At 43.9% G+C, this 17,791-nt stretch overlaps 1 protein-coding gene across 11 annotated transcripts in view; it reads left to right on the forward strand.

Annotated features, from left to right (window-relative positions):
• Window positions 1-17,791, forward strand: part of LRRFIP1 (LRR binding FLII interacting protein 1) — a 104,142-nt gene that overhangs the window by 25,081 nt on the left and 61,270 nt on the right. For 3 of the 11 annotated variants that reach the window (XM_030951849.1, XM_030951845.1, XM_030951847.1), the window contains exon 1: window positions 12,954-13,045. The exons of the other annotated variants lie outside the window; for them this stretch is intronic. In XM_030951849.1, the coding sequence (XP_030807709.1) occupies window positions 13,001-13,045 (45 nt within the window). In that variant the 5' untranslated portion in view covers window positions 12,954-13,000. Of the gene's footprint in view, window positions 1-12,953; window positions 13,046-17,791 lie in introns of those variants that run through there. 11 annotated transcript variants of the gene reach the window in all.

Genomic DNA, 17,791 nt, shown 5'->3' on the forward strand with positions numbered 1-17,791 from the left:
TCCCAATTTCTAAATGCAAAGTGAGGCCTTTGAAATGGATTGCCCTGTGACCCATTCTTGTGTGTAACTTCTCCCTGTGCTGGGATATGAGCTGTAACACCTTGGTGTGATGTGACAAGGTACTCTTTTAAGCATGTGAGCGTTTCCAAGCAGTTTTTGCAGCAGAACAGTTACAAAGGCATTTTTATAAAGACCTGGGCTGTTTATCATGCTTATTCCTAGTATACAGCTGGATTTGTGGCAGAGCTTCTCCCGTTTGAAGGGATTTAGCCTTGCTTTTCCCAGGCCTGGGATTTGCATAAGCTGCAGTTACACACTCCAGTGGCTTTTCCAGGCTCTGTACTAGAGGCTTGCAGGGAAGCAGGCTTTGCTGACTGCAGCTCTTGTCGGGCCATTAACTGAGCTGGGGACTGTCCTCTGAATGCTCAAGGTGGTTTCTAGATAACCTTGGCATTGCCAGCACTTCAAAAGCCCTGTCAGGTTAATAAGAGTAGAACTCCACAGCCTTTTCCCCTGCTGTATGAATGGAGCAGGGACTGATTTTGTGATATTGCTGCCCACTGAAGTGACAGCTCCATTAATTGAGTGCTGGTGTGAAATCTGCAGCTCCACATGTTTTATTCAGAGGAAACCTTAAACCTGCAGGTAGCTGATGCACGGTGTAAGCTGGGTGTATTCATCTGCTGGCCCAATCCTCAGCACTCTGAGCTTCTGTCTTCACTTCAATGTCTTTTTCAGAGAAAGAGTTCCCTTTTTTACTTCATTCTCTGCTAGGAACTGTATGAAGGAGTGGCTGGATAGCAGAAAATTGCATCTCCTGGATAGAGTGAGGCTTGATGACCTCAAGGGGGTTTTTTAAAACTTTTTTTTGGCACCTTTATCTCTGTGTAGAAATAGCTAAAATAGTGTTAAATGCTTTGGGGAGGTGAAAGTAGGCTTTCTCAGTTCCTTGTGGATGCAGCAGATCCAAGCTGCATGCTACATTTACACACTTAGGTTCCCTAGCAGCTTTTACTCCCTAAGTAATATGTGCTGATTTGTTGCAGTGTATTTAAAATGCCCTCCTAACAAAAGATTTATGCCGGACTTAAAAGACAGAGAAGTGCTTTAACATCAGTTTGGAGCTGCATGCTGTCAGCAGCTCCATCTTAATTTATTCATGCAATTTTGAGGTAATATTTTGATCAGCAACAACTCTTACATCTCTGGAAGAGTCATTTGAGGTGGCCAGGTTGTGCTGCTCCCCTCCCTGGTGTTTGCTGGGAGCAGCTGAGTAAGCTTGTCATTCACGCCCTTGAGCCCGCACCGATTGATTTTTTTGGAATTGGCTTGGCAAGGGTGCATTTTTCTCAGCTCACTGCTCGTACCACAGGAGAATTTCTCAACTGTATGAAGTGCCCTGGCACCAGATCCTCCTCCTGGAGGAGTTCACTGAGGACAAACCCAGGGGTTTATCTGCGTTTGCAAAAGGTCACCAGGAATTCTCAGTGACCTCAAGGAGACTTTTCCTTTCAGGCAGCATCTCAGGTTTCGAGGAGCTCTGTTGCTTCCCTGCTTAATTGGAGCTGTTGAGCCATGGAGATTTGGAGATTTTGGAAGGCTTTAAGGTCTTCTCCCCAAATTTTAGTTGGTTTAAACTCTTGTGCTGTCTGACATGGCTGTGAGCATCACCACAGCTTGGGAGAGGTTGCTGTGAGTCTTTTCAGAAATGCACCTCTGCATGAAATTGTTTTCAGGGTTGAGATGATAATGGAAGTTATTCTTTGTATAACTTCCAAATGTATGGTGAGTTGGTTTTTAAATATAGCTTAAAACCCTACTTTATCTTTAGTAGTAAACTGTGTTGTTATGATTAAAGTTTGACATTAATATTCTTGAATAATTTACAATAAACCTTCTGTTCTCTGGCAGACATGCCTCTAAAACCTGTTGTTTTGTATGTCTGTAGCTCCAAGTATTTCTACATCCATAAGAGACAGCTTTAAAAAATCAGAGGAGCAGTCAGAGCTTTTATTAAAGTCTGTATTTGGGATGATTGATGTGTGCAAAGTCTATTGCCAGAGGAACCCAGAACATGTAAAAATGCCTTGTGTGGTTTGGTGGGTTTTTGTGTCTGATATTGGCACTGTGTTGGATTTTACAGATGAATGTAAAATCCTCATATTTTTAATGATCAAAGGCATGGCTCCAATTCAGATTCCTTCTTTCCTCCCTTTGTCAGTCAGTAGGATGTGCATATAATGAAATACCTGTTGAGGTCACTGTGGGTAATCCTAGAGGGAGAACCCTGGGAAAGGAAAGCAGCACAAAAAATACCAGAGGGATGAGAAGAGGACTAAACACACCCTCCAGGAGCAGCCAGAAGAACTAATGATGGGTTTCAGCTGTGGTTCCTGTGTCAGTGACCAAGCTCAGCTGTGCTCTCTTGGCCCTCCTGATACTGCCCTGAGGTACAAAAAGAAGAAATTCGATCTATTCCTCTGTCAAAAAGTTTCCACCAGTTTCCCATCTCTATTGTAATTTATAGTTAAATGGTCTCTCTTTACAATTCCCGCTCCTAACTAGGAGAAGGCAATAAATGATTAATGAGTCCCAAAATACTGAGCCTGGGAGGTAGGAGACAAAACAAGGCAGGAGGTTCTGCCCCTAAAAACAGCTTTTAGTTGAATCCTCAGCTTCTGCTTTGGGCTCTGAGGTGCTCCTACTTAAAAACCAGCTGTCAGCACAGCACATTGCTGCCTGTTCTCCCACTCAGCCACAAGGTTCTGGGAGACTGCAGAAATAATATTCTGAATCTTTTCAAACCTCTTCAAGTTTGTTTTTTCCCTGCTGTTGAAGTGACGCTGAATGTGGAAGCTGTTACCTTTGGACAGGCTGGTTATTAAAGAAATATTTCAATAAAAAACCCTGTAGGTTTTGTTTGAGTCCTTCAAAAGTGTTGGAGATGGAGCAGAGAGTGAGGATGCAGAGCAGGAATTACTTACAAAATCAAGCTAGCTAGGATTTGTGGGTTATTTTGAGAATCTGGGTGGTCTGGAGGCTTAACACAAATTCTAAACATCCCCACTCCCCTGCCAGCTTTGCTTCTTGACATAAGTGGTTGAAATTTATCTGGTGATGGTAATAATTTAATGCTGAATTACCAGGTCCTCAGTAGGAATACAGAGGAGTGTCCCTTATCCTCTAATGGTAATTTTCAGAGAATAACCATGTAATTAAACATTTATACTGAAAATTCAGGGGTCTAGCTTTGTGTGGTGGAAGCAGTGTCTCCTTAGGGACACAAAAAAGTGTGCTTTGCTTGATTTACTTGATTTGCTTGATTGCTGCTCCCTCTTGTGGGGTTCAGGCCAGTTCAAGCAAGCTTGGAGTTCATTCTTGGTCTGCTTAGATGGAGGAATTAATCAGTGGTTCTCCTCTGACACACTGGGTGGGGTAACGACCTTAAGACTTGCTCCTCTGTGTACCTCTACAAATCAGAACATTCTTTTATGTCAAGGGGACTAAATCTGTAAAAGCATTTAATTCACTTCTTAAATTTAATTCAGTTTTTTTTCAGGAATTGATCCATTCATTGTGCTGTTAATCGGTGTCAGGGTTTGCATTTCTGTCAGAGCAGAGATGAGGCAGTGGCACAGCTGTGGCAGGCTTGGCAGCTCTTGCTGTGCTGGCAGCACTGAAACCTCTGACACCTCCTCTCCCATGGTCAGTGCTTCTGACTCACCCTCCTCAGGCTCCTGCCCTTCTTAAGGGAGTTACTCCTGAAAATTAAACCCCCCAAAATACCTCCCATGTGCTCTCCTGTATCCCAAATAAATGCAAATGCTGTAGCTGGGGAAAGATTTATTTTTTCCTTGTAATTTCTCAATTGTCCTGCTGGCCTAAAATCTCCACATCTAAAATGTGTTGTGCCTGAAGATGTAGAAATACTGCTTATGTTTGTTTTCCTCCAGAGAGGCAGATGAGCTCTGGACATATAATCTCTGTCCTCTGGACAAGAAACTAGAAGTGCTGTGGATTTCTTCATTGCTTCTAATTGATGGCAAAGACCTGTGCAACTTCACTGACGAGCTTTTGGTGTGAAACTCTTCCAGGAATTTCTCTCTGAAGCTTAAAAGACAAATTGCAAAATGGGAAGAGGCCACATGAGTGTGACACTGAAACAAGAGCAGTTCACATGATGTAATTGCTAATATTACACCATTTCACAATAATGATAGGATTTGTCTCAGCACTGCAGTTTCCACCACTTCACTCATGTTGAACTGTTTCTGTCCAGGAACTGCAATATGGGTATTAAATCTCAGCTTTGCAGAGTATTTAGTGGATTACCTGAAACTTTTGATCTTCATTTTACTTGGCTTTAAAAGAATAAATCAATTTTAAATGTGCCTGCGTGCAAAGTCTGTGCTTCTGTGGAGACCCAGTGCTGTTGTTGGACACATAATGAATTCCCTGTAAATGTATTTATTCTTTCTGTGATGCAGGCAAAGGTGGGATTTTAGCTGAGATTAAACCAGGAAGCAGGTGCACTTGATTTGAGGAAAAAAAAAAAAAACAAAAACCAAAAGCAGAACTTAGTGTTCTATTTATGCCTTTTCTCAAAGCTTTATATCATTTTGTGTCACAGACTGGGTAATCCAGCATCAGCAACCTTTACTTCAAAACTTGTGATTTTCTTTTCTTTGGCTGGTAGTGTGAGCATTATTTTAAGCAGTTGCTGGGGTTTGTATCTACATTTTAATGTGCTCTAAGTACAGAGCTGTGTTCAGGATTTGCCACCTTTTATTCAGATGAAATTTGCAGTTCAGTGGGGAGCAGAGGGTGATCCCCACAGATTACATTGCTTGTAGCAGTCCTTCAATTTCACTTCTTATTTAATACTTCAGATATTTTTACCTGTCAGCAACAAAACCTCTGTTTCTGTCCACGCATCAAAAAGATGTTGGCACCCACCCAGCCCCAGAGCCCTCCCCAAACTGTATTTATGCTGTAAAGGAACCAGATGAGAAATTTCACTTCATTGCAGGTTCCAAATGGGGTTATTGTGCTTTACTTTATGGTCATGACAAATGTGTTTGCTCTTCAGGAACGTGTAGCAGTGGCTGAATTAATTTTGCATGTGTGCTCCTTGGTAAAAGCCTTTCTGCTGCGTGCTGGTGCCTGAGGATGAGTCCCCAGTGGGAAACACTGGCTGGAGCTTTGCTTCCAAAGAGAAGTTCAAACACCAGAAGTCTGAAATACAGCTCAACTCTTTTATTTGTGATCTCTGAGTGACTTTAATTGCAGTTCTGCAATCAAACAGAAATACGGTATTTAAGTGGCATTCTGCAATAGAACCATTCTACTTGGGTGTTCTGAGGTTCAGTTTTATTTAAATTTTAAATGAGGACAACAGTTGCTGCAGAACACTGCTGGTGCCATAGAGAGAACTACAAGTGGTCACTGCAGAAGAGAAACTTCTCTCTTTTTATAAAGAAGTTGGGTAAAACAGAAGAAACCACTGGCTGCAGCTTCATGCAAATAACTGGAAGATTTTGATGCTTTCCTTGTGAAATTCCAGCCCATATTTGCTAATGCTGCCAGTGGGTTTTGGTTTTTTTTTCTCCATCTAGTTACCATTTCTGATTGATTAATTTATTTATATGAGCCATCCAGCTGTTTCCAAAGTCAGTTGGACTCCCCCAAAACTATTTCCATGAGTTGCCAGTCTTGATGTAAATCCATGGCTGCAGTATTATCCAGGGTGTAGAAAACACATGGATTTGTTCTCGGAGGTAACAGCTGTAGAGGAGTATCCAAATTCCTCCCTGGTGGGACCAACCACTTACTGACCAGAGAGCTATTTAGGGAGAAAATGCCAATTGAAGAAGTGACGTAGATGTGGTCAGTTGATACTAACTGAGGAGCTGCCAGCCAACATCCTATCCTGGAGTTGCTCTTTCATCCCTGTTTTGCTTTTTTGGAGTGGAAACAGCACGAGTGATTGATTGCTAAATAGCAGTGGAAGTGGTGCACTCTATATATAGAGTGGTGCTGGAGAACAGAGCTACAATGCTTATGAAAAAAAAAAAACCCAAAACAAAACAAAACCCCACCAACAAAAACATTTACTGAGATAATAAATGCCTCTAAACCACCACCAAGATGGAAATGATAACAAGATACCTCGGTTTTAAGAGGTGTTTTAAGATCAATTCCTCATGGCAGGATTTGCTTTGGTAATCCTGGTGGAGCTCAGTTATTGTTTAGACTAAATATTGTTTATTTTTGTATTTTTAGCAGCAGCTCCTTGGGACTCCAGGGCAATATAATTTACGAGGTAGGATGCAAGTCCCTAATTGTGTCTTGCATTGTACAGGCTGTTCAGTGCAGAATAAACATTCTCCTCCTTCGTGGGGGGGGGGGAAAGGTCTGTGTCAACAAGGCTTTGCAGCCTCTGCTCGCATGCCTAAGCTCTATCTCCAGGATGGGTTTCCTGGCAAACACATCAGCAAATGTTTCTCCAAAGTGCACAGTGCTCATGTATAAATTCCTTCATTAGTCGTGGCTCTCGTTCCCTCCTCCCCTTCTTAGTCCTGGGCTCCAAATGTTGAGCAAGAGGACCAGGAATGCTGAGCCCTTAAACGCAGATAACTCACAGCAGCACCCTCAGCGTGTCAGAGCAGAGGGAATGCCTGTTCCCACTCCTGGTGCTTGGGAATGAAGGAAAACAGAAAACCAGAGCTCTGGTATTCAGAGAAACCCTAAAAAACAAAATTGGAAATCACTCTTGGAATGCCCTTGCAAGAAAAACGTTCCATCATTTAATCTCCCACCAAACTTCAGGCTTGTAGGATTGCAGGGTGTGCATGAGCCTGACCAGGGAAATAGGTTCAGGCTGCGCTCAGGGTGCTCATGGGAACACCACAATAGTTCTCCTGGCCAGGTTTCCACTGTAGGTATACTTTATTATCCTCCTTCTGTGGGAAATCTGGACACTCCTCAAAGGGAACTGTCAATTTTTTGCTAAAATGTTGGATAATGAGATTCTGTGGTGTTTGCAGAGGATGTGATCCCTGTTCATTGAAGGTGCTGTCCTAGTTCGTTCTCTCTAGTGAATGCAGTCAAATATTGGAGTTGAAGCCCTGATGAAGTTTAGCTGTAATGTGACTTTTTGGACTTGATTTTTACTGCAAATTTGATTTGTCTGTTTGGTTTTTTTTTTTTTGCATACTGAGTGGGAGAGCTTGGTGACTTAACCATGGCACTCCCAGAGCTTACAAATGCTCATTAGGTGGTGCTTTCCCACCTAATATCCCTGATGGGGCTAGGATGGAGTTCAGAACCTCTGCCTTTTTTGGAATTACTGTTGGGTTTCTGATTCACAGCATTTACAGTTGTGGTGGGAATGGTTAATTCCAACTCTTCAATCTTATTAGGTTGGAAGTAGAGCTTGGGAGGTGGCAATGCCTCGTGCTCTGGATACACCAGCAGAAAAGCACTTTCCTACAAGTAAAAGGCTCTTGCTGGATCATTTGTGTATTTTTTTACACAGGGTTTTTACATTCAGGTTCTGTGAGATGATCTGAACCAAAACTCCTTTTTTCCTTTTGGTTTGATCTTATTTTTTTTTTTTCATTATTAAGCAAAGAAGTGGAAAAGCTTAAGATTTGGCCAGGAATTTTTATTATGGGAACCACTTTTGAATCTGGCGCTTCTAAAACAAGAAGCTCATGTAACTTTTCATCCACCCACATTTCCAATTTCTGAAGCTTTCATCCACCCATATTTCCAATTTCTGAAGCTGAAGTGGTCCAGCTTTAATATATTCAATGCTGGGTTTTGGATTTTTTTTACTACTTTTACTACTACTACATTGTTTTACTACTTTTTTACTACTTTTTTTTAAGGTTGAGATTGAAGCTTTTGAGATAATATTTCGTGTTCAGGTTTAAATGTTTATTCTTATTTATGATATAGTTTTATATGTAGTGAGTTTTGTAGTATTCTACTAACAAGGTACAAAATGGTTAATTATCTTTTGTTATAAGGTTTTTTAAGGTTAAACTATCTAATTAAGAAATGGCACTCAAATTATTTTTACTTTTAATTCAATAACTAATTACTCAAAGCCCACAATGCAGATTATTTTTGTCTAATTACAAAATACTACTTAAACTCATGAAGAAGAAGTAAGAAGAAGGTAAAGAAGAGGGATTAGTTTTTGTTTTAAAACTTTTGTTTCATTTCTTTTATTATATTCTAAAACTTTATGTTATGTTATACATATAGACATATGTGATATTATACATATAGACATATGTGATATTATACATATAGACATATATGTGATATTATACATATAAACATATATGTGATATTATACATAGACACACATATGTCTATATCATTATATATATTATGCATATAGACGTTTATATCTATTTACATATAGACATATATTATACATATACTATAGTATATCATTTTATTTAAACTATATACTTGTAATAATAATACAAACTATGTATTTATAATAATAATATAGAATATATACTTGTAATAATAATATAAACAATATACTTGTAATTTTAGTGTTATTAATTAATTTTGGAAGTTTTTTTCTCAGCCTTAGGTTAAATGTAGTTTGGGGTTTTTTTGGTATGTTTGGGTTTTAAGTTTCAAATTCTCAGTCTCTAGGGTTCTAGCAATTAAATATCCAACTGTTGATGGCATCAGTGTTTAGAAGCTGAATGACCAATGTGCCACAGGCTCCCCAAGAGCCTCCCAGCTTCCCTGCTGGAGCATGACTCAGTCTGAGTCTTGTGCCTGATCCAGCAGTTTCCTTCCTCCTCCTCCTCCTCCTCCTCCTCCTCCCTCCCGGCCGCCAGTGCAGCCTGGCCAGAAGATAATCTGTTGATCCTGGCAGGGGATTGTGGTGCTGAAAACCGGGCATTGTTTTCCTAAGGAGCACTTGGCTGCGGCTGCTGGAGCTCAGTGCCTCGGTGGTGGCTACAAGGAGGTTTTGTTCCCGTGGCCAGCTGGGCTCCAGGCGTGCCAGGATGGCCCAGCAGGCAGGGATGATGAAGTGATGAGGCACAGATGTCACTTTTCCTGTCTCTCTGACCTCGGGTGGGTGTCACTCCCGAGGTTTTTATTGCCTTTCTTCAGCATTCGAAGAACAACACTGTGAACCTTATTTAAAAAAAAAATTGGAGTAACCAAATATTTCTTATAATATAAATTTTTAAGCTTTTTTTTCCACAAAACAAGACATTCTTTCTCTGTTCCCACTGTTTGGAAAGCCAGGACTGTATAAGACACTGACAGACATTACCAAAATTCCAAGAATCATAGAATCATTTGGGTTGGGAAAGATCAGAGTCCAACCAATAACCCAACACTGGCAAATCCACCAACAGTGATACCACTTGAAGAGAATGCAGGAAATGCAGAACAGAATTTCACTTTTATAGCTACAAATGAGATCATCTGAGTTATATAAGGTGGTGATGGGTAGGGTTGGGAAGTAGCTGAAGAATTAATTAATTAATGTTGGCTGTGTTGCTGAGGAGTTAATACTGAGGTGGGCTAAGCTGGAGCCAGAGTGCTCTAAGGTACAGGTTTTTCAGTTTTTTAACCTGTCTCTAAAGGTTTTGGCTACTTTATGCCTACTTGCTTGCCTCTTAACCTGCCCATAACATGCCTTAAAGACAAAATAAAAATCAGTTGAGTATGAGCTGTGCTGGGGGCCAAATTCCTTGGAATTTGAATTATCAGTGATATTCACATGTCTGGAGGCTGACTGGGTGATCTTTCCCTCTTGCTTTTGACACAGCTCCTCGGTTGTTGGTTGTTATGGGTAAAGTGCAGTTCTGGCAAGCTGATTTTTAGGATTTGGGCCAGCATTTGGGGAGGATTGCCTTGTTCTGAGCGCAGGCATGCATTTTGTGCGTGTGTTTGCAAAGGAGAGGCATGTTCCCCACGGGGAGATAAGGAGTCTGTGTCATTGGAATCAGAGCTGCTGTCCTAAGTGCAGTAAACTTCCTTTTTACTTTCTGCTTAGACATACCCAGCTCACAGTTATCCCACCAGGTTTCTGGAAGTGTCAGCTGACTCTTTTTTCCCCCCCTCCTTATAAATCTGCCATTACCTGTTTTTCTTAGGCTCAGTTTAGCATTGTAGTACATGCAGTGCATAAGTGGGGACATCCTTCCTGCTTAGATATGTCCTGGAATTAATGTCACTCTTCCACAGCATCCTATTTCACTTGGGAAATTCATGGACACAAGAACTGTGTGCTGAATAAATAAATAAATAACAGTTTTTAGAAGATGCTGCTGTTTTTCTGAATAGGAGAGAGCTGTGAAGAGATAGGCACTGCAGTTTGGAGGGGATTTGTCAGGACCTGATTGGAATTCCGAGCCTCCTTTTACATAAAATCAATTATAAAATGCTGAAGTGTGTGCTCAGAGCTCTGTATTGCTGAAAAATTGAAGTTTGTTAGCATTAAAAAGACCTCTTGATCCTTCAGTTCCTACCCAGCAGGTCTGTAGTACAGCTGTTTGTTTGAATTTATCCCAGGGTATGTATGAAGTGCTTCCTCAAGTAAACCCAGTAAAACCAAACATCTTGGCTTGGAAAGTAAATAGGAAAAGGTGGGGGGGGTAATTTATATTTTCAGTGTATTTTCCAAGTGACGCTGCAAAACCTGTAGAGATTTGCCAGTGAATGTAAGGGGAGGTTAATTCTTGTTAACCAGGAACCAGAACAAATTGTCTGTTTCAAGCTAAGATGAAGATATTTGTCACGCTGAGCTGTTCTGATGCCTCAGATTTACACAGTTAACATCACTCCCCTTCTCTGTTAAAATGTCTCATTTAAGGCAATATGTGTTTTTCCTGAAGAATTGACTCCAGTGCCTGGTCCTGGCTGCCTTGGGGCGAGCTGCCATAGTCCACAAGTGCCTTCTTCAGAGCTGAGCACCAAACATTGCTGGAGCCTGCACCAAAACTGCATGCTGAGCAGCCTCTGGGAATTAGGGCATGACTCCTCTTGGATTCAGGGCTATTCACAAAAGACAGACCTGCTGGAGGATGAAGTGAGTGTCTGCCAAATGAAGATTTAAATTATCTACACAGGAACTTATAGTATTTATTAGTTTCTTTATGCACGTGCTGGAGTGGATTTGAGACAGTTTAGATTTGGAGTGGATTTGAGACAGTTTAGATTTATTTTGTTCAAGCAAAGCTGGGTCATTTACCTGGTGAAGGAGTTAAAAATAACTTGTAGGCTCAACTGGTGGCTTTGGAGTTTAATGAAAGATGTGACTTTGGAGATCTTATTGCAGCCTTTCAGTACTTCAAGAAATTGTTATAGGAATGGCAGAGACTTTTGACAAAGTGTATGGGAGTGACAGGACACAGAGGAATGGCTTCACAGTGACAGAGGGCAGGGTTAGATGGGATATTGGGAAGGAATTCTTCCCTGTGAGGATGCTGAGGCCCTGGCACAGGGTGCCCAGAGAAGCTGTGGCTGCCCCTGGATCCCTGGCAGTGTCCAAGGCCAGGCTGGACGGGGCTTGGAGCCCTGTGTCCCTGCCTGTGGCAAACGATGGAACTGGATTGGCTTAAAGGTCCTTTCCTTACCAAACCATTCTGTAGTTCTATGATTCACATAAAACCAGCCTGTTTTACAATTGTAGTGCTTCACCTGACCTAAGCAGGGTTTCTCCCAGGGGCAGGGTGCAAGTTAGACCATCCCTAATCCCTCTTATTTAAAGGAAGCATGACTGGCCTTCCCAGGGACAGTGGGACATGGCTTGGGTCCAGGCACTGCCAAGTGATTGCCCCCAAATGTTAATACAGTGCCAGCACTTCCAAATGATCTAAAATACAGTCAGCAGCATGGCAGCGTGTACTGTGCCAGCCTGAGCAGCCAGATTCCTTGTGCTGGGCAGGCAGCTCATGGAAAAACTGAGCTCAGCCGCTGGGTGGAGGCTTCGCTGGGCTCCTGACCGGGAAGGAGGGCGCAGGCTGAGTTGCTAAGGAGCAACCTGTTTGGCTGGCCCTGGAAAATCCCGTGCCAGGAAGAGATGACTCCCCGAGTGCTGTCGCTGCTGAGGAATAGCAGCGGGTAAAATGAGCTCTTGAGGCTTCGCAGCTCTCCCAGCCCCGGGCGTTTCTTTCTCCCTGGCGTTTGGGAGGGGATGGGTATGCGAGCTTCAGGTGGACTCAAGGGGAATCGAGAGATGCTTTGGGTGAAATCCGATGGAATCAGCAGGTGGCATGAACCTCCGTGGAGCCAGGATATCTGCTCTGACCGTGTCTCCAATTGTTTTGGGGTATCGTTCTGTTTAGTGCCACTTAAAGCCACTTGTGCCCTCTAATCCTTCTGTGCCTTCGGCTCATCCACCTCATCACCTTTTGAAATGCAGGGTGTCCTTTTTTTGGCCAGCCACTATTCCCGATTGCTCTTCCGCAGTACTGTCAGACTTCAATTACACGTTTTGGGGTTTGAATTTTTTTCCCCATTACTCCATAGCGCGTAATGCCATTTCTGAAAGAATAAACCCAACACCAGCCCATCCAGCGTGGATGGCTCGTTTTAAGCTCGGCTCCACACATCGCAATCCTCAGCACCGATATAATTGCAGCAATTAGCAGCGGTGGGGCGGTTTGTTTGTGCCATGCAAAGGCCGCCCGGCGTGAACAGGAATATACATTTATAAGCATGGATGTGCAGCCCGGAGGGAGGGCGGGCGTGCGCCCAGCTGTTGGGATGCTCCGGTTATCCTCCTCGGGGACACAGAGGAGGCGAGGAGGCGCTTTCCGTGAGGGTTCCGGAGCCATGCCCGGCAGGTGTGTAGGTGTGTGTGTGTCTGTGTGTGTGTTTGCTCTCCCTCGGTGCTGTCCCGGCCGCCGAGTGCAGCTCCCCGCCCGCTCCCCGCTCCGCCCCCGGGCTGTGCCGGGCGCGTCCGGGCGGGCCCCGCCGGGGACAGACGGCGGCAGCGGGAGCCATGGACGCGGCTGCCGAGTGCCTCAGCCCGGCTGCCCAGCAGCAGGTAAGGCCGGGGGGCTGCGGGGGGCTCGGGCAGCGCCGCCGGGACAGCTCCGTGTGGTGCCCGGGAGCGGCCGGCGCCCACAATCGCTTTGCACAATCGCTGAGCAGAACGTGAGCTGTGAGCTCTGAGCTGCTGCGGGAGCCGTCGTGCCAGCGACACCTGGGAAATGCTTGCTGAGTAAATGTCGCAGCAGCCCCGTGGGACCGTCAGGTGGCCGCAGGGGGGTAGGGCATCCCTGGACACGAGCTGTCATCTGCGAGGGGGACAGGAGCTGTCAGACCAGCCCGGGATGGGCTGTCGGGGTGTTAGAAGGGAATCCCTATGGTTACGTGTAGGCTAAGGTTCATCAGCCTGCTGCCTCTGAGTAGTGATTTGCATTTAACAGAAAGGTGGGGGTAAAGCAGGATGTGGACTGACCGAGCCCTATGTGATTCACGGGTTCATTACCATATGAGTAAGTGGTGCAAAGTGTTGTATGTATTTATAACTCATATGCAAAAAATGTCAGATAAATATGCTGGCTTGACCTCTTAAATACAGAAGTCGTTATAGTCCCTCTTGTTTCTATGCTAAATAGTCACCACTCACCTGGTGAGCTCCTGGAACTCCTGGGTTAGGTCACATGCAGCTGAAATGGAGACGGAGAAAAACATTCCCATGGGTTAGCACTGCTTCTACCGGGTAGCTGTGCTGGTCGGCTGTGTTACAGGAATATTGCAAATCAGGTGTTGCATGTCCAAACAGACTTTTAAATTATGTAGGAGGACAAGAAACCTTATCAGATTTTTGACTGATGGAGTGTGACTTGGCTAAACAGAATGAACAGTCCTATAATATTTGAGGAAGAGGATACAGAATACTGGAATGGGACAGCGTCCATCATGAAAAATTATGCTGGCCCCAAAAATGACTGGCTGGCTGTGTCTTAAGCATGTTGGCAAGAGATTTAAATCAGCCTGAGAATAGTTATTGCAGCAATGCACAGCAGTGGTTGCTTGCTTACAGGGAGCAGGTGTAATTTAGTCAGGCAGACTTGTGTTTTAAGGTTTCTCTGGCAGTGGGATCAGAGAGCTTTTCTGGCTATGGTTTGGTGCTGGCAAGCTAACACTTCAATCCTCCACGACAAATATGACACTGGCTCTGATTACTAGCCTTAGAAGCAGGTAATTTGGAGTGCACTGGAATTGAGGGGTACTTTGTATAGCTGGAAAACTCTTACACATGTAACTATGTGGCAAGTCAACATAGTCATTTGTCACCGCTCAGAAAAGCAGCGTAACTTCCTGCCTTTGTTGGCCGTGTCTTGGGGCTGCCAGGCGAACAATGAAGCCCTGGCTGTTTCAGGAGGGAAAGGCTCTGAGAATGCACACCTTCAGGATGTGTGTGTGTGTGTGTCACTGGCCTCTACCTTAGCAGCTCACCTCAATAATTCTCTCATCGTGCGATGATGACAGCGCAGCTTCCCCGGCGCGCGCGCGGGGCCAGGAAGCCGCGGCTTCCGTCACCATTGTGCTCCATCCCCCTGCCAGGGGCACAGCCAGGCCTGGTCCCCACCAGTGGGGCTTGAAAAGGGGCTCTCTAGGGTAGGGGTCTCTCCACAGCAGCTGCACATCCCGTGCTCCCACTGCTGCAGGCAGCAGAAGATGCTTCTCGCCCTTTCCAGCTGACACCCAATACCTGGTTCGGCGTTTTTTTCAGAGGTAGTTGTGCTCCTGTTACAGCCTGTTTAGTTCTTCCCTCTTCAGATCTAAACATACTGAACTCCTTAAGCCAGGGCAAAGATTTGCTGCTGCACAGGGCTGGGTTTTTATTTTCAGGCTGAGTGACCCGAAAACTGGAGTGTCAAGTGCTGAGCAAGTAGCCCAGCAAAAGCAACGAGCATTTTGGAGTTCAACAGTGCATTTCTTTCAGGGCTTGGTGACTGTAAATCATTCTGAGCAACTGCAATAAAAACCCAAGAATTCAGTGTGTATATTGGTAGTATTTGAGCGAGTCCCATAAATTAAGGTGATGATTTTCAGCTGGTGCCCGGTTCTGTGTTCATCTCAGCCATCTCCTCTCGTTTTGCCCATGGGGCCTTACAGAAGCCTCTGATGAGGTTTGGGTTTTTTTGGTATGACGTGCTCAGTATGGCTGAAGCTGCCAGTTCTCCTTGTCAGATGAGCAATATTTCATAAAAGGGAAGTTGCAAAAGCTTGGTAATGAGTGCAATTAGGCTTCATATTTTTATTCTTCTGTTTTTGACAGTGATCTGTCACTTTTGATTGAGGCCTGTATTGCTTGCTGAGTCACTGATGAATTTTAGATGATTTTAAGAAGTCAAGGGGACTTCTTCTTCAGTCTTAGTGATTTCTAATTTCTTTTTTTTTTAATCTTTCATTCCTTGAATAGTTATTTATGCCTTAGGCAGCCTAAAGAACAGCTTTTAGTAAGCTGAATTTCAGAAGTATATGAATTTTTGGGTGGTTTTCTAATGTTCAGCAGTGTCTCTTGCAGGCTGCAGTGTGTCTCTGCTACTGCCCTTAGAGGTGACTCGGCTCAGTCAAGTGCTTGGGCTGGACAAAGACCAAAGTCAGCCAGGCAAAGCCTGTTTTGGTTTAGTCAGCACGGAGAGAGAAATGTAAAGTTAGCATTGCTGCTTGCAGGCTGTGCAAGAGCTCAAGGTATTTATAGCACAGAGCAGAGTCCAAGAGGCTCAGAGAGTGTGGTCTGACAAACCCTGATGCGTTCCATCACGCCCGTGCTGCTGAGGAAGAGGCCCACAATAAATCTGACACTCCTCTGTGTGTGTCTGAGAGTCTGGCCTGTGTTTTTATTCTTACATCTCCTAAGGGTTCACAGCTTGAGCAGCTGGCCCTGTTCTGGGTGTCCTTGCCCTGTGCCATGCTGGAGGGCACCCGCTGTACCTGAGCTGGGCTGTGGCACAGGAAAACCTGTGTGCAACAGGCTCCCACCTTCACTGCAGGATTTGTTAGGCTTGCTACCAGACTTTGGTTTGACTTTGATAACTTCTTGCCCAGTGAGATGTGGACTCCTCCCTGTCCTGATGGATTTACTTCCTCTGAGCTCACGGGCGACGCCAGCTTCATCACCAATGCCACCTACAGAGTATTAAAAACCAATTCATTCTGAGTTAAGTAATTCCATCCACCAAAGCGTGCTAGAAATGGGATTGTGAAGGCCACAGGTTGACCATTTGATGGCTGGCCTGACTCTATAGCACGATGTATTTCTGTTGAGCTGGAGAGTACCCTCCAAGATTTGTGGGTAGCCTCACATACTGAAGCCTTTTTTTTTCTCCTCTTTGCATATTTCCTGTCCCCTCCTTCTCTCATTTTGCTGTGGGCTCAAAAACCCTTTAGGGAAGGATGGCCTGTTTCTTACAAACCCTCCTTTGTCCAGCACAAATGAGCTGGTGTTTGGTGAGGAACCACGGTGAAAATAACTGTGTAATCATCTAAATGGCACCCAGACATCCTTGAGAACGTGCTTGAAAATATTCCCCAGTGCTTGATGTAGCCCTTAAGGGACAGCAGCCTTCTGACAGAGAAGTTGGGGTTACTAAGGAGCCAAGAGCATGATTTGGTGGGGCCTTGTTCCTTTACTCCATGAGGATGGTCAGGCAGTGGAGCAGGAGCCTGGAGAGGCTGCAGAGCCACCAAACTCAGAGATTTTCAGGAGCCATCTGGACCAAGCCCTAAGCAGTGTGATCTGAATGTGATGCTGATCCTGCTTTGAGCAGAAGGGTGGATGAGACCTCCTGAGGTCCCTTCCAGCCCAAACAATTCTGTAGTTATTTGTTTCAATGTGATGAAAATGAGTTGCTTTAAAATATGAGTGTTCAGGATGGAATAACACTTGATGACTTCTTACAAAGGTCCCAGTCTCTGATAACCACAGGTTTTTAGCTTAGAGTTCAAGAACCCAGGATACTGTTGCTGTTGTTTTTTATTCAAAGATACTTAAGGCTGATGTGGTCATGGAAAGAAAAAGCCCATAAATAAACAACATGCTTGTTCCAAGATGTAAGCCATTGTTAGTCAAAGCTGCTGAGTGAAAATGTGTTTTTATTCTTACAAGGTTTGCAGGTTGGCTTTAAATGGGCAGCTGGAGGGCTGCAAAGATGAAATAGAATAAAGTAGAGATGCACCACGGATTGGCACTAAAAGCAGAATTATATCCTAAGAAATGTCACACAAAATGTGTGGTTTTGCACAAGGTAAAATTCATTTAACTTCCTGCAGTTGGTATCTGTAATTTAGAAACTGGCAAGCTTCATTCTCAGGAAGGCCTGAAAAAAACTGGTTAATTTTTAATTTTTTTCCTATTTTTCAAGTTCCTTCACTTCATATTGTATTGTGCTTGCTTCTGGGAGAATATATAATTCTTCTACATAGCTAGCAAGTGTGTAAATGCTTTGGCCCTTATCATAAAAGGAAAACAAGGGGAAATATGTATCATTTTAATAATATCTGAATTTTCCATATAGGCACCTAGTTCTGATGTGAAAGCTCAGCTGGTTATTGAAATTCATGAGGATGACAGCTACAATCATGTTAACATCCAAATAATTTTGTTTCTGCCTTTTTCTGTCAGGAGGGAAGTTGGGGATACACAGCCTGTATTTTTGGTGTGTTTTCCTTATGGAGACTTTAGGGCCCTTTGTTTTCCATAAGGAAAAACCAGTTTGTGCTGGTGTTATTCCTCACCTCTGTCAGGTGGGGTTTGCCAGTGTTTATTTTTAAA

This window comes from Camarhynchus parvulus, chromosome 7 (genome assembly GCF_901933205.1).
Source record: "Camarhynchus parvulus chromosome 7, STF_HiC, whole genome shotgun sequence".
In the NCBI taxonomy this organism is placed as follows: Eukaryota; Metazoa; Chordata; class Aves; order Passeriformes; family Thraupidae; genus Camarhynchus; species Camarhynchus parvulus.